General features: G+C 39.9%; 1 protein-coding gene across 7 annotated transcripts; it reads right to left on the bottom strand.

The window, feature by feature from the left end:
* Positions 1 to 222: 222 nt before the first annotated feature.
* Positions 223 to 14,446, bottom strand: UBA3 (ubiquitin like modifier activating enzyme 3). Of its 7 annotated transcripts, none has more exons than XM_051627567.1 (18): positions 14,223 to 14,446; positions 14,044 to 14,085; positions 11,080 to 11,200; positions 10,036 to 10,116; positions 8,230 to 8,312; positions 7,593 to 7,673; positions 6,916 to 6,959; positions 6,548 to 6,612; positions 5,543 to 5,698; positions 5,318 to 5,420; positions 4,721 to 4,831; positions 3,237 to 3,290; positions 2,738 to 2,774; positions 2,577 to 2,658; positions 1,710 to 1,810; positions 1,534 to 1,597; positions 1,378 to 1,432; positions 223 to 925 (listed from the first exon to the last, which is right to left on the bottom strand). In XM_051627567.1, exons 1-18 carry the CDS (start codon positions 14,240 to 14,242, stop codon positions 837 to 839), a joined length of 1,389 nt encoding a protein of 462 aa, XP_051483527.1. In that variant the 5' UTR covers positions 14,243 to 14,446; the 3' UTR covers positions 223 to 836. The 7 variants fall into 7 exon arrangements, with proteins under 7 accessions (XP_051483527.1, XP_051483524.1, XP_051483530.1 ...); XM_051627564.1 differs by having other exon boundaries at positions 4,721 to 4,834; positions 14,223 to 14,441; XM_051627570.1 differs by having other exon boundaries at positions 4,721 to 4,834; positions 14,233 to 14,438.
* Between the last annotated feature and the right edge of the window lie 1,016 nt (positions 14,447 to 15,462).

A 15,462-nucleotide genomic window follows, 5' to 3' on the forward strand; every position in this document is an offset into this window, starting at 1 on the left:
CGTTAAAACTGAAGAGCGCAGGGCGCCCGCTGCAGTCCGAGGCTGAAAGATGGAAAGTTTGAACACGGCTGATACACGTCAAGTCAAAGGAGAGAACTGACAGCCAGGTATCCAGCCCTGCTTACTAAAAGGTCTCTGCCTACAGCAGCCAGGTGATGCCCTAGATTTTTTTGATCAGTTATCCACGCCGTTGAATGTCCATTGATAAGCCACAAAATAAAGTGTCTTTATGATTTTTTATTAATAAATACCTTAACAGCACCAATGATACTTGAACATAATCTTGCAGCACTGTGTGGGGACTGCGAGCAGACACGTCTGTATTTTCATGTACAGCTGTTTGTTTTGTCCTTTCACATTTGCTTGTAAACGAAGTTAATCTTTCATACTTCACACCTTCCATAAGCCTCATCAATATCAAACAAGAGGACACTGCTCATTTTAATCTCCTGCCCTCTTTTGGTTTTAAGGTAACTTAGCAAGTATCGGAGTGCTCCAATTTAAAACCAAACTTTGGCCCTTTGGCCACCTTGACATTTCCATGTGTCTGAAGGTATATTAACATTGACATTTTGACAACAAAATCTGGCGGGAAAAAGTGTTTTCCTATACATCAGAGTTCTGTACATTCATAAGTATTTATACAAATATAATCCACCAAATATTGGCTTCTACATACAATTGTGAAATAGGATGATTCCTTGTATTACCTAACCTTCAACACTGCTAGTAGTAACATGAACATTTTGGGTTGCCTTAACACCCACAGAGTACATTTGCTTTACAAGGTGGGTACAGATGCCTCTTGCTGTATATGCAATTTACTTATGAATAAATTAAGTGGTAAAGTGAAGCTTGAACAGCATAGTCTGTGGTGTAGTAACATCAGCAACTGCAAGTTCCTGGCCATCCACAAGCCCCAGTTCTGAAACAGAAAGAAAACTAAATACAGCAAACCCATGTGGTTTGGTTTTTGGATATTTTTTTTTTAGTTTTTTTTAAAAAAAAAAAGTTAGGAACCCCATTCCCACAAATCATAAATGTTAAGAAATAAACCTGCGGAATACTAACAAAACTAATATTAATCTCATTCAACTAGAAATCTAACAGATTTCTTGTCAAGAAATACATCAAACAATACTGAAGGATACTTAATCTACATCAGTTACCATTGCTTTCTTGCAGTGTTTTTCTCCATCAGATCACATCTGCCCACACTTCACATTTAAACAACTCAAAGCTCATCCCTGAGCAACCAGAGAAAGGTGTAAAAAGCATTAATGAAGGAGATTCTACTGTCTGGTGCAAAGGAAAGCTAAACACAAAACTGACTGACTTTCTGTTTAGAGAAGCCTATTGAAAATCTACACCTGATACCTTTTAGTGTCTTGGAAAGATTCGGCCTCGTTCGTTCTTCAATTGAAGCTACTGTCTGCAAAAAAAAAAAAAGGAAAAAAAAAAAAAGCCAAAACTTTGCCTTTCAAATTCAGACACGTAAGTTTAAATAAAGACAATCATATATGTTCAGATTACCTGTAAATAAAGTGTTTTATTTCCCCCATACATAGTTGCTGTGATGGCAGGAGATTTCATTTGCCTGTATGTATTAAACAAAACCAATCAAGTAAAAATGCATTTAGAAATTACCCCTTTGAAACACCTAATTATCAAAAATTATCAAATAAATTGCAGAACAGTTGCACACTTACAGTGAAGCATTGTTGGTCAAGTAATCCAAGATCTCCTGCAGTTTAGCTGATGGGGAAATCTCTATGTTTTGGGGAAGCTGGCTGCAGGCTGGGCAGTTCTCCTACAAGAGAGTAGCACGAGAAAACAAGTTAAGTTAAATATGATATTTAAAATGCTGCAAATTAGGTCTCAAAACTATTTGTGCATTTGTCTTTAAAAACAAAAAAAAAAGTTTTAGCTCTAGAAATGCTGTTGCAAATATTAAAGACAAAACCCAGCTCCTGTGAAGCCTGTCACTGTTTGACTGGCTCTCAACAGCAGCCAAGTATTTACAACTACAAATTTCATCTGACATGACGTTTATGCCTATAAACTTTAAAAATCAACTGTCAGAACCACTTTTTGAGAAGATTTGCTTATGAGTCTTCTTAAGATTACGTATCTTATTTTGTAAACCATGTTTCTTGTATTACAGGGGAAATCTTAAGGATTCCCTTTCCAAAAAGTCAGGTACAGTTTTTCTCTGCAGGTGGCACAGCAGAACAGCTGCAATGCCAGTGCTGCCCTAACAGGCACCACAGAAGTAGCTGTTGTTGAAGAAATTTTGGCTAAACAGGCAAAAACTGAAATATGCCATTACATATACTATGCAATATTTTTTGGTAAACTGATGGGTAGAAGAAAAAGTTTCGTTACCAGGACATCAGATAAAAGTTGTGTTGATCTGGAGGTAAATAACCACAGAAGTTCTTGAAAAAAAAGTCCTACCATTATTATTCAGTGCTAGGGGCCAAGAGGTTCAATACTGAGTTTCAGAAATACACAATAACTGCCTAGGTTCAAGAAAACCCAAGGAAACAACCCTGCAAGCCTTTAATGGCACTAACCTTTCTTTCAGCTTCAAATGTGTACGTGTATAATCCATCCACATCATTAAACACCAAGTAGTTGTTAAGAGGAATGTACGCGCTACAATGACAAATAAGTTAGTGTTAATACGTGTCACTAGGTTGGAAATCATGTATGTTATTAATCATAAATGAAATACCTTGTGGCTATTTTGAAAACTTCAGTGGCACAAACAGCTGGAATGAGAAAAACCAAACAATTTCTTCACTTTATAGCTCTGTTTCAGAACAAGCAGACATTAGTGCACAACATTACATCACAAAAGAAGTGCCAAAAAACCCCCAATGAGTATAAACATTTCTAAAGAGAAAAATAAGCATCTGAAGGCAGCTGGTAGTTTCATGCCTTAACATCATCCATTCAGCATCAATCTGAGACTATGCTAAGCTTATATTCCATGTTTTCCTTTTTTTCCCCCCCAGACTCAAATGCTTGTGCTCACTCCCATACCCATACTTGAGCTTAAAATTTACACCGTCATAGGCGGTTTCTCTATGGAAAACAGAAATGAGACTGTAAGAATAAATCAGACCATTTAAGAATTACTGTTAAGCTCCTCAAGCTCTCTATTCCAAACCATTGCCTTACACAACTCTGAAGTATATAACGCAGAAGTGAAATTAATTATTTTAGCATACCTGCAATTACTGCATTTGTAGAAGCTACTGCTGGAATAATCCGTTTAACCACCCCTGTAAAACAGAACACAGCTTTGTCCTTCCCAAGAAACTACACTGAGAACTGACAACTTTTACCCGGAATAGTTACAGAAGGGTGTACCCAAAGGTACTTTGAACACTTTCCAGGAATTTCCCTAACAATAATACATAATGGCATCCTTCTCAAATACTTGGGCACTTCTTAATTGGAGGAATGGACCAAGCATATTGAGAAAAAGAAGGTATCACACAAAGGGAACGAGTGAACAAATTCTAGAAACAAATACTCTTGCATTTAGCACTGAAAATTAATTTACAACTCAGTTCTATTCCTGGTTAATTGGATAAATAAATAATGGAAATATATTTAAGGTTGGTTTTCCTTCTGCAAGAACAGGCTTGCCAAACTGCACTTCCATCTCCATCCAACAGCCCAACAGCACAGTACCCACACTGACAGAAAGCAAGACTTGCTGTGCACACAAGTTTGCAAACTGGGAACAAGGAGGTTCACTCTTTTTTTAGGCCTGCCAAAAAGACAGCAAATTCCTAACTCGTCTGGAGTTTCTGTCTTCTCATTACTGATTTGTAACCCTTCACACCTGAGAAAAAATGCATCATTTTTTAATCTTTGCCTTCCTTCTGTTGTGTACTTTATCATGAAGCCATCTTCAGATGCTGAAATACGTGCAGCCGTTTGCATGCACATAATTATATTTTGTAACTGGAGTTTACATTTATCTGTATTAAAAATACTACTACAGAAGCCAGGATAAACTTGCTGCCAAGAAAAATACTGTCTGCAATACAGCAGGTGGAATCTGAGGAAGATATAGGAGGAATCAGTTCACCCTTTTTTGAGGTTCAAGTGTGGCATTTCAAGCCCAGCAGTTCAAATCTATTCTCAGTACTACAAATAAAAAACGAAGTTACCAAGAAATCTGGAGATTCTGTACGAGATTCTCCACTTCTTCTCTATTTGGTTAGCATTTAAAATGCTGATTAAATGAGTGGCAGCATTCTGCACTTGCATGTGAAGGAAGGCATACACAGCAGTAAAGAAAAGATGCTATGGTCTTAAGCAGCTTAAACTGGCAGAAGTGCTCTGTGCTGAAAGGTGCAATCACCTTCTTTTGTTTCTACCCTTTGACCCAGCAAAAATGGCCACAGTGTCATGTAAACTGAGGAGCTGGTCCAGGTTAAAAATAAACGGTGAAAAGAATGTTCAGTTTTGTCCCAGATAAGTTCCTCTGATTCATCATGAATGCCTGAACATCTGATTCATCACAAAATATTTGTGCTGGTGCAGGAAACAAGCTGCTTGTTTCTGTTTTAAGATGTTATGGGAGAAAAGAACTGTTTCTTTCTCAGCAGAGCTGCCAGCTTAGTCATAACAAATACAAAGAAGGCCAATACAGCGTAATCTAAAATGCCACAAATGTAGTGAAATGCCAGGCCCTTACCTTGGGTGAGTCTGTATGTAACACCTTTAATATTAAACTGTGATGCTCTTTCTAAAGACTTCTGGTAAATCCACTGTATATGTTCAGGGTCATCTCCATCCAATGCAACACCTTCTACAGCAAAGTTAGATATTTACAGATAAATTATGAGTTCTTCAGAAACGCAGCATTCTTTTTGTCTAAAAAAATCCCTTTGTTGTAATTTGGGTTAAAACTAATACTCTATTAAACTAGTAAAAATTGACACTTTAAATAATCAAAACATCATTTCTACAAACACTGTAAGTTTTAACAATTCCTATGCATAAACTGTCTTAACTTCACAGATTTACAGAGCTGTTACAGGTTACATTTGGAGTCAGGAAAGATGTGCAGTGCAAGGGAGAGAAGCACATGAACAAGTGTGTAACCAGAGAGCAAGTGCAAGAAGAGACAATCCATCACCAGCTAGGAGGAGGCTTAGATTCAATATGACAATAGCCACAAAAGGTTAAAAGGTAGGCAGGTTTTATTAAAAGTAGCTGTGTACACCCAACTCAGACCAAATGAGTTAAAAGGAGAAATGTCAGTTTAGCAGGAGTGCAATATACTAATTACCTCCAAAAGGTTGCTCCTTTGGCCACTGCAATATCCTGACATACTCAATACAATGCTCTGGTAGTCTGGGCATAGATGCAATAGTACACATGGGAAAATTAACCTGGTGTGGGCAGGGGAAGAAAACCAGAAGCAAGCATGTGACACATTATGTACAGCACTAGGAAAATAAACAAGCAAATCAGAGGAATATAAAAAAAATGAAGTCTTTCTGGTTGCAATTACCTGTGGTGGATAAAGCTCAAGTGTGCATTCAACACATGCTGTCATACCAGGAATAATCACACGAACATTTCCTTTAAAACCTTCTGTCCCTCCATCTATTAAAGGTATGATGGAGCTTGGATCCAGTACACCATCTTCATAATGTAAAAATGACATCTGAAGAATAAAGAAAGGGGTTGTTTGGTTTTGTTCCATTTGGTTTTATGGAACAAGTTGCAGGAAGAAAAGAAATCCTATTTTTTTTTTTTCTTAATGGCAATCTGTTACACCTTAAGATTGATAACTTAATCTACAGTTTATTTTAAGGATACATAGTGTATAAAACACTACTTATTTCTCAGTGCACAGGACTTCATATACCACTTTCACCCTCCACCTCATTCTGCCCTTACCCCCTGATAAATGTTATTATTTCCTTTAAGTATACCAGAACAATGGTTGGTTTGAAGAATTTAGGGGTTTGGTTCTTGATTTGTTGCTTTGCTTGTTTTTTTCTTTTGAAGTACTGGGAAATATTCAAGATCAATATTTTATAAACAAAGGAACCTAGTTCAATGACCAGCTTTCTACTACTTTAGTAGCAACAAGGCTCCAAAAGATGACATTTACAAGTTGCAGCACAGTAAGTACTATTTGACTAATGAAAAAAAAAACAACAAAGCACATTCACAATAGGAGCATCCAGAGAGGCTCTGGAACTTCCCTTCTTAGGCTTTTCAAAAGCTGACTGCACAAAAGCTGACTACAATGTAATCTAACTTCGAAATTACCCCTGCAGGGCATTGCACAAATGTTGGCTAACATTCCTCAAGAAAAAGGTAGGCAAGAGAGCCTGCATTTTGTCCTGTCACAAAAAGAAAAAAGAACACAGAAAGAGATACAGAAAGCTGTGCATTTCAACAGCACTCCCAGTTCATTTTAACGACACATTCAACACAAATCTGTTCTGTTTTAGTTATCTATACTTGAGCAATAACCAGGCTTTTAAAAGACTGAAGACTTTACCAGCATGCCATTTATCCATCTTCTTGCAATTATAGAGTCCAGCCCACAAACAATAATATGAAACTCTAGGGGAAAAAAAAAAAACATTATTTAAAGTCTGTCCTAATGCACACTTCTTAAGACAAGCCAACTATTCTGTCCATAACAGTCCAGAAGAACTGACTGTGGATTAACTATCTCCCCTAAAGTACTTACATGTCAGATGCATTTAAGTTTTGTCTGTCTGTTACTTTTACTTCCAGAATATTGTAGAAGCCTAAAATAATTAGCAACCTAACTACCAGGAAAAGCAAGCAACAAGCAGTAACAACTGCAATGTTCCCTTAAAGCACCCGTGGGTGTTTGGCAGGCAAGCAAATACCACTTACGTCTGTAGAAGCTTTCATCCATGTCTTGAATCTTTTTAAAATATCTGAATGTAAGTCCAGTAAAGGAATATACTAATAAAGCAGTTAAATTTATTGTTTTCTATTTGCTAACCTAAAGCCAAAGCACTGCCTGATTTATTACTATAATTTTATTACATTTTTAGAAGACCTAAGTGATTGAAAGATTAAAACTCCCAAAGCTGAAGCTATGGCATCTGACAAAACAAGAGACACACTGTAACATTCAAACACAGCAGAAAGCTCAGCAGGCTGACTATGTAGGAAACTCAAATCGTGCTCCCACAAAGTCCTGCATCACTAAGTGCTGCTCTAAGTTTATGAACGAGCATTTCCTACAAGTACATACTCAAAACACTCTAGGGAATGAACCTGCAATTCTGATATCTCAGTGAAAATCAGCATATCACATTTGAATAAAAATTACCCAGTGGAAAGACAAAAATAGTTTCTGCCTTATTTCCCCACATGGATTTCCTGCATACTAATGCCACCAAGAAAGAATTCTCAATCACCAGCTGTGATTGTGAATGAATCTGTTCTTTATTGTAGGAAAAAGAGAGGATGGCAGCAAAATACTTTAGATAATCTTACCACCTACTGAGTTTTCTAGGGCTTTTTGAAGCCTTTGGGGCTACTACTTGTCTACAAAAGGATACGCTACAACAGCACAGTTGGGAATGCGGCTGTTCAGGAATTCTGCTGCAACTTCTGCTTTTGGTCGCCCAACATCCTTTGGTCTGGGGAAATAAACAAGCCATTTCAAATGCATCAACCATTTTAGTAGATTCCATCTTTCCAGACTCTATGCATTGCAATACTGAATTAAGTGACTGTTACTACAGGACAATTTATTTATATGGATAATGTTAAAGAATCCCTGTAAAGGGCTAGATACAAGAGCCACAGAGTTATCTAAATATGTCCATGTAACTACAGTTATCAGCACAAAAAAAACCTCCAACCATTTTTCATTTTGCTTGGAAGGAAAGGGTACCAGAAAAACTGGCACCTCAACCCGTGTGCTTTATTTTTTGGTGTCACCTTCTGCATTAGTCAGCTTATTTGAACGGTAAGGAATGTGTGTCATTTTTCATCATGGTCAAACTATGACACCACAGATCTCAAAACAAGAAGGAATCACATGCAGCATTTAGTTAATTATGAGTAATACTGTGATGTGAAGGTTTAGTAATCTTTAATGACATCTTGTTTAACCAAAATAATTATCATATTTTACATTTACATGTTTAGGTTTGGGGTTTTTTTAAATTGAATTGTGAAATTATCACTTACCGAAACAGAAACTGTCGGTTAAGATTAGAAACATCTATAGTATCCATGTCAATAACATGGATCTGCCTAAAGCCCAACAGTGCCTGTGAAAAAAAGACAGTCAACTTCATTTAACAGGAAATGAAATCCTTACAGTGCTCCAAAATTAATTCCACATGCCAAAAAAGCAACCTCTGGAGGAACAAATGTATTTGCTCTTCATTCCCTGCAGACAGGTATATGGCTGTTCCTTCTCAGAACAGTGCTCTTTGTTGGGTGGGTAATGCTGATGTTTGGTCAGATGGAATTAGTAACATTTCAGTGCTCAAAGACAATGTTCTCCTGAGTGCAGTATGGCTTTATCCTACTTAATCCTAACACAGGGAAGTCAATGGTGGGCTAAGCATTAATTGTGGGGGGAAAAAAGCAGGTCTTGAAGAAATACCATAGGCACTTTCTTGCTTGGCAGGAACAGAAAAACAAAGTTTCATTTTGCTAAAATTTTAAGGTTTTGAACATGCACCATTTTCACAGTTGGCATAAATGAGACTGGGATGTTCAGCCTCAAATCCCATTTCAAAACAAGCCAGCATCCCTCACTGCATTCCATGCTGGAACAGAATACAAACACAGAAGGTCACCTCACTACCTAAGAGCACACCCAGGCTCTGACAGAGGTTCTGCCTGACCTCTGCTTGCATGCAGCTCATCACTAGATTGGGTAAATAACTGTAAATTGCTTTAAAACTGTATTGCAAGGCTGATCTGATAAAGTAATGACATCTGTCATGCACAAAGAAAAAAATATGAATTGTGGTTAAAGGAGAGAAAGGAAATGTGTTGTAATGTTCTGAAGTGACCCCAAAAAAACTGAGTCCCATCCCCTACATTTTTTTCTTTTAACACTCAATCTTTTTATATATAAGGACTTCCAAACGTTACATTTTACATTTTCTGAACAAACAGAGACATTCCATAAGTACTAAGTATTTAAAATGCTGTATCAGGAAACTGATTGCCTATTTGTTTAATCAATTTACATATTATATATATATATAACTTATATAGCACTGTTGGTCTGACTCAATGAAGCTGCCATTACATGGGCTGAATTCAGACACAACTCTGAGGGAGCTTTCAGGCTCTGCAGACAAATTCCAATTTACTGATCCTGAGGAACTGGAAAACCACTAAAGGAAAACCACTACTTGAGAAGACCAAATGGATTCCATGACATAAAGGTCACCATAGGCACAGTAAGTTTGGCACTATTAGTTTCTCTATGAAAGAACATAAATAATTTCACCTATTCTAACCTCACTTTAAATTAATCCGAAGATGTAAATTAAATTGGAATTGAATTCAACTTTGACTGTTGATACTAAACTTTGTACTAGCTACTTATGGCAGTTTAATTTCAGCCATTGTATTTCAAACACTTCCTTGTAGCTTTGTGAGCATCTTTGGTTGGAATTTTACTTCATTTCCCTAGATCTGGTAGTCAGAAAAAATTACCAACATCAGACAAGGCTGGGGGTGAACTTTTGTCTACACTTCATAAGCAAGTACCATGTTGTCTGTCCCTTATAACAACTTTGAGATAGTCTAATATGTTGCATATGATTTATTAGCTATCACCTTTCAAGCTTATTAATAAAGTGTATTCTTCAAGTTTATAGTCTGTATCATGCATTTTATACCATTTGATTAGAACTTATAAATTTAGGAGCTATATACAACCAAAACTACCAAATGAACAAAGCAGAAAAGATAATTTCATCAAGAAAAAAGATTCTGAGAAGCAAAGTGTGAAAACAGAGTAATTACCAGGTTTTTCAGGAGCTCGCAACCTAATCCACCTGCTCCAATAACTAGTACTTTACATGTGTTTAACAAAAACTCAAGAGCCTGCAGAAAATATAAAACAAAAAATTAATGCACTAGAAAGGAAAATGTATAACATGCCCTTTGTTTCATAAGTCTTATAAATGCATTACCATACATTTCCAGTGCCTAATAAGCTTCACATAATGATCAATAAAACAGTCTGTACTTGCAAGAGTAATTATACAGACTTTAATCAGTTGTTAAGTCCATGCAGTTCCTACATCCTAACTTACCGAAAAGCAAGACCTTTGTTGATAATCAGTATTCTATTTATATTAATTTTGACCATGAAAAAAACAAGGACCACCTTTATTATTTTTCAGTTAAAAGACATAGTTTTCTTCCTCTGAATATTTTACTGGTATATAATATGAAATAAAACAGAGACAACATTGCTGGCTAAAAGAATTTAAATGTAAACTATATAAATGCTTTTTGTGAACTGTTCTAATAGACATCTGTCTCAAACTAGTAAATAATGGAGCAGCAGATTATAAAGGTAATAGTAAAATACATTCAACTATAAGCAATGAAGCAAAATTTACCAAAAAAAGAAAGTAGAAGAAATAATTAAACAGTCTAAATTTTGTTTTTCCCTACTAAATATTATTTCCGAATTCTCTAAGCATTCATATTAACCTTATCTCCTACTTAAAGTACAAGCAGTTCCTTAGTGTGTCTAATTACTTAAAAATGGAGTGACAAATGCTGCTGGTTTTTATGTGGAACTCAAAGAGCATAATTCATGTTATTACATTATCTATACATAAGATGACAGCAAATTAGTAGTCGACACTGTACAATTTAGAAATACAAGCTTATAAAAAGAATACAGTCTTTTCTTCTAGAATCATAATGTTCAGGTGACTAAACCAGAAGCTTTCCATGTAGCTTTAGTAGCCATACACTGCTGGTGGTCAAGGAATGAAACTGTTTACACGAGTTTGCAACACACGCTACAAATTGATTTAAATTGTTTCTCACTTGAGTGCCTGGCTCGAAATCAGGATGTGTGAATGGTCCAGATCGCTCGAGGAACTTCTTTACATGGTTCCAGCGACCTTCCCAGTCTCCAGTGTCCCCACACCCACCATCAACAGCCATTCTGCACAGAACACAGTAAATTCAGCTGCAAAATCATAGAGAAAAAGCCACAGCTCTGAAATATTTTTTTTTTCCTTGATATATCTCAAAAACACCGAAATTGTTGACCAGTCATACAAATGCATCTGCATATTCTTCAGGCATGTAAGTTATGTGCATGACATTTGCATGAGTGGGCATTCTTTGTGGCACTAGAAAGAAATAATAGGGAAGCACAAAAGGGAAAAACCCCAGGCATTTCCATTAAATCCCACTGATTTAGCCATTACCAGTAAAAGTTGACCTGAAGTGAAAAAAGGGTCTAGTCTTTTTGCTTTTATTTTCCTCATACTTAAAGTGGACACAGAAAAAGATGTTGTCCCTTTAGATTTTTGAGGGTGATTTTTGTTTTCATCAGTCAAGTCTTTACGCTTTTTTTGACAGACTTTAGGTTCATCAATAATATTTGGAATTACCAGTATGTAACTACAATTGTGAGACACTGAATAAATAACAGGAATGTGTTGTTACTCTTACTGTTAAGAAGAGCCCAGGTTGTCTCCTCTGAATCCTTACAGCAGTTTATTTAAATAGGAATTTAAAAAAATACAGAATGCTCTTCACCCTCAATTAGGACTACATCATTTAGAACACACCGAGTTTTCAGTCACCAGCTGAGCCTGTCAACAGTAGCAATATGACTAGAAAAAAGAAATGTTTGCAGTTATCTTCTTAAATTACATTAAATACTCCCCTACCCTTTTTTCTGCTTTTGCAGGTCACTTTTAGCTGTACATCACTATAAATTTAAACTGTTACAAGACCTACTAGAGTAAGTTAAATCAGCTCTCTTAAGTCACTCTCTAATGTAAGACCTTTGCATACACAGGACAAGCCCTTCCTTAACACAGAGCACTTCTCTGTTTAGGCAGGAGCTCCACTCAACAGATACGAACAATTATGTCCTACATTAATGAAAAACTAAGCTTGTTATTAAAAAGCTTTGCCAATCCTGAGCATGAAAGGTTGTGTCACCAATGATAAGGAGGGTTATTTGCCTCCTCCTATGAAGTAATACGAAGAGCACGTGTATTGATAACTCTTGGGTAATGTTTGTATTTATTACTTCCTGGTGGTTCATCTCAAAATAAGAAGAAAAATGTAGTGAAAACACCTAGACAATTAATACCTTTATCCTCACAGAACTCAGAAGATGGACAACACACTATGTCCATTAATTTTAACATACTGGCAACAACTTTAAAAAAGATTTTAAATAACAGGGGAAAACTTCACTTAAGTGCAGAAAGAAATGCATCATAATTTGCCTGTATTTTGATTGCAGACCAAATTAATTCCTGGTTAACTGCTGACTTTAGGTTAAGTTACTGTGTTAACAGTTAAGTAAGATCTGCAACATTTATTTTAATTCATAAGGGCCTTTTGACTTGCACTTTTGTATCTCCCCAGTGTTCAGAAATTTACATCAAAAATTAGTTTTTAGGAAGGTGTGAGTAAATACAAGACTCCCTCTGCTGAACACTGGGCTCACCTGTAGCATAGCAGTTTTCAGGTTGTGCATCAAGCAAACAAAATGGTTCAACAAACACCACAATAATTGTGTCCATGGATTACATTGTGATTTTTATCTTTTCAGGAAACAAGTGCAGAAGCTTTACTTGGTGACATTAAGAACACTTTTCTTGTATCCTTTAATGCAATCCATACAAATAGCCACTAAGCAGCAGTACTCCTGTTTACATGAGTTCTCCTCTACAGGTGATAAATGGTAAGACCTAGTTTCATTTTTGTGATTCTACTAGTTTGGTTTTTACAGGGTTGGACATTGTGGAGATCTGAAAAAACATCAATAACTTGACCTGAGGTCTTACATTTAACTTCAGAGCCAGTTTTTTAAAGTGTTTATTTTTGTGTTGTTACAGCAGTACTGGGTTGGAATTTAACAAAATCCTTATTAATTCCATCAAATTACATTTAATTTTTAATCTTGTTTAAAAGATCAGAGCACCACAGTCCTAATGTTGCTTTAGGCCCAGACTTTTCCCTGCCACCTTCACATCTCCCGAGCTCCATGCTTTTTGAGGGACATGCACCCCCCAACTCCCACATGCCCAAGGATTTCTGTGACCCTCACCCCAAGACACACAGGCACCTCCTGTGAGCCCACGGCACACGCAGGCAGGTCTGCTCTGTGATCTTTGGGAAGAGGGACACAAGCAGATGGAAGGGAAGAGTTAAGGGATGGAAGCAGATGAGGGTAAAGATTTCCGAGCATTAGTTTTCAAGGCCGTTAAGACAGATGCACAGAATTTAGGCTTTTAATAAGCAGAAGCAACTGTTCTGTAGCCTGAATTTTTAATTTTCAGCCAAAATTTAGTCACCTGCTTCTAGCCTAGAGGCCCTCCCCAGGTCCCTGACCAGCAGTGCAGCTCTTTCCACTCCTGCCACAAAGCTCTCCAGCACACCAGCCTTTACTCATGCCAAGCTCCAAGCTCGCAATTCCCATCCCCGCTCCGGGTGAGCCCCTTGGTCCTCTCCCCAGGAGATCCCTCTTCCCCAGTCCTTGCTGTTCAAGCGCCCTTTCGCCTTCCCCGTCCTCACGCTGACCCACCCAAAACCTTTCCGCCGGCTCCCTCCTCCCGCCGGGCCCGCTCCCTCACGGCCGGCCCTTGCCAGCGCCTCTCCAGCGGGCCCCGCAGCCCTGCGCTAACCCCGCAGCCTCCTCCCAGCCCACACCTCTCCTGCGGGGCTGCGGCTCGCCCTGCCCTACCAGCCGCCCCTCAGCAAGCGCTGCCTGCCCCTGCCCCGGGCCGGGGGCCCGCTCGCCCGCAGCCCCGCACTAACCCATCCGCCAGCAGCTCCTCTAGCCTCCTTCTTTTCTTCTCCCTAAAAGAGAGAGAATAAAAGAAGGGTCAGTATCGCGCTACAGAGACCGGGGAGGAGGGAGAGGGGGACTCCGGGGCCCACCCGTCCCCGGGGAGCGGGGGAAGGGCCGGCCGAGCACGCACATACAGGGCACTTACGGTTCCTCACCATCCGCCATATTTCCCTCTGCTTCCCACAATGCCCGGCGGGCCCGGGGCGGTGCTTCCCCAGCCCCGCCGCCCCTGCGGGCCCGGGGCGCAGCGCCCACCGCCCGCGCCGGACAGCGGGGAACCTTCCTGCCGACCCCCTCGCTGTTCGCTCTACCGAGTCTCGAAGGACAGGCCGGGCAGCCTTAGCTACCTCTCCGCCCAGGCCGCGGGCCGGGCCCTGGCAGCTGCGGGCTGTCCCCGCGCCCGCCCCCCGGGAGCCGCGGGCAGCATCCTCAGGGCACAGAGCGGGAGGTGACGGGGGCGATTTAAAGCCTATGGGAGGCTAGAGGCAAAACGTGAAGGTGGGGTCAGCCTCAGGCTGGCTGCTGCCCGCCGGCCGGCCGGCTCCTTCGCTCCAGCTGTGTTTTCCAGTGGATTTTGTCAGCATTCCCTGGGCAAAGGCCGGCCTGGCTCTGCCACTGGCCGTCCCGGGAGCTCACGTAGCCCCGCTCCTACACGTAGGAGCCTTCGCTCTCCAAAACACCCAAGGAATGGCGTCTAAGCTCAGGGCAAGGAAGCAGATGAGGTTTGCTCTTTCAGGCCTCAGTCTTCTAAACTTCAGGGACCTAAATCCTTCACAGATTGAGCTGTGGGAAGCAGCTGCCAGCCTCCCTGACCGCGGTCACGCTTGGCTCGCTGCTGGCCAGCATTTTGGGCAGGACTTTGTTGCCCAGCGTGGCAGCTCAGCCAGCCCAGCACCTGGTGCGACGCGTGGAGGGGCAGCAGGTTCCAGCCCCGGGGGCTGAGTGTGAAAGCCCTGAAGAGAAATTGCTCCCACAGACTGCCGGGGTTCTATCCACCCTGGCACCAGCCTTCCCCTCCGAAGCTGAAAGGTTTGGGGTGTAATTGTCGTCCCAAAAAACAGCATCTGTCACCTGCTGTGCGATAACCTGACCCCCCCCCCCCAGAGTCAAGATACTTGTTTTAACATCCAGTTCTGCACAGAAAAGGGAGCTAAATGATATCCCAGAGCCAGCTCAGCTTCCTGAAACGTGCTGCTTTAAAATTAGCATGTAAAATTACTGTATAAATTAATAACCAACATCACAAACACCTCCCTGCAATGGCTTGACACCCCTCCCACCACCAAAGCCTCCTTGGCTGGGGCAGCTGCTTCACGGCCCCCTCCACACTTAGACCCTGGTTCCCCATTTTCAAAGGTGATGCAAACAGGATTTGCCACACAAAT

This window comes from Apus apus, chromosome 9 (assembly GCF_020740795.1).
Source record: "Apus apus isolate bApuApu2 chromosome 9, bApuApu2.pri.cur, whole genome shotgun sequence".
Classification (NCBI taxonomy): Eukaryota; Metazoa; Chordata; class Aves; order Apodiformes; family Apodidae; genus Apus; species Apus apus.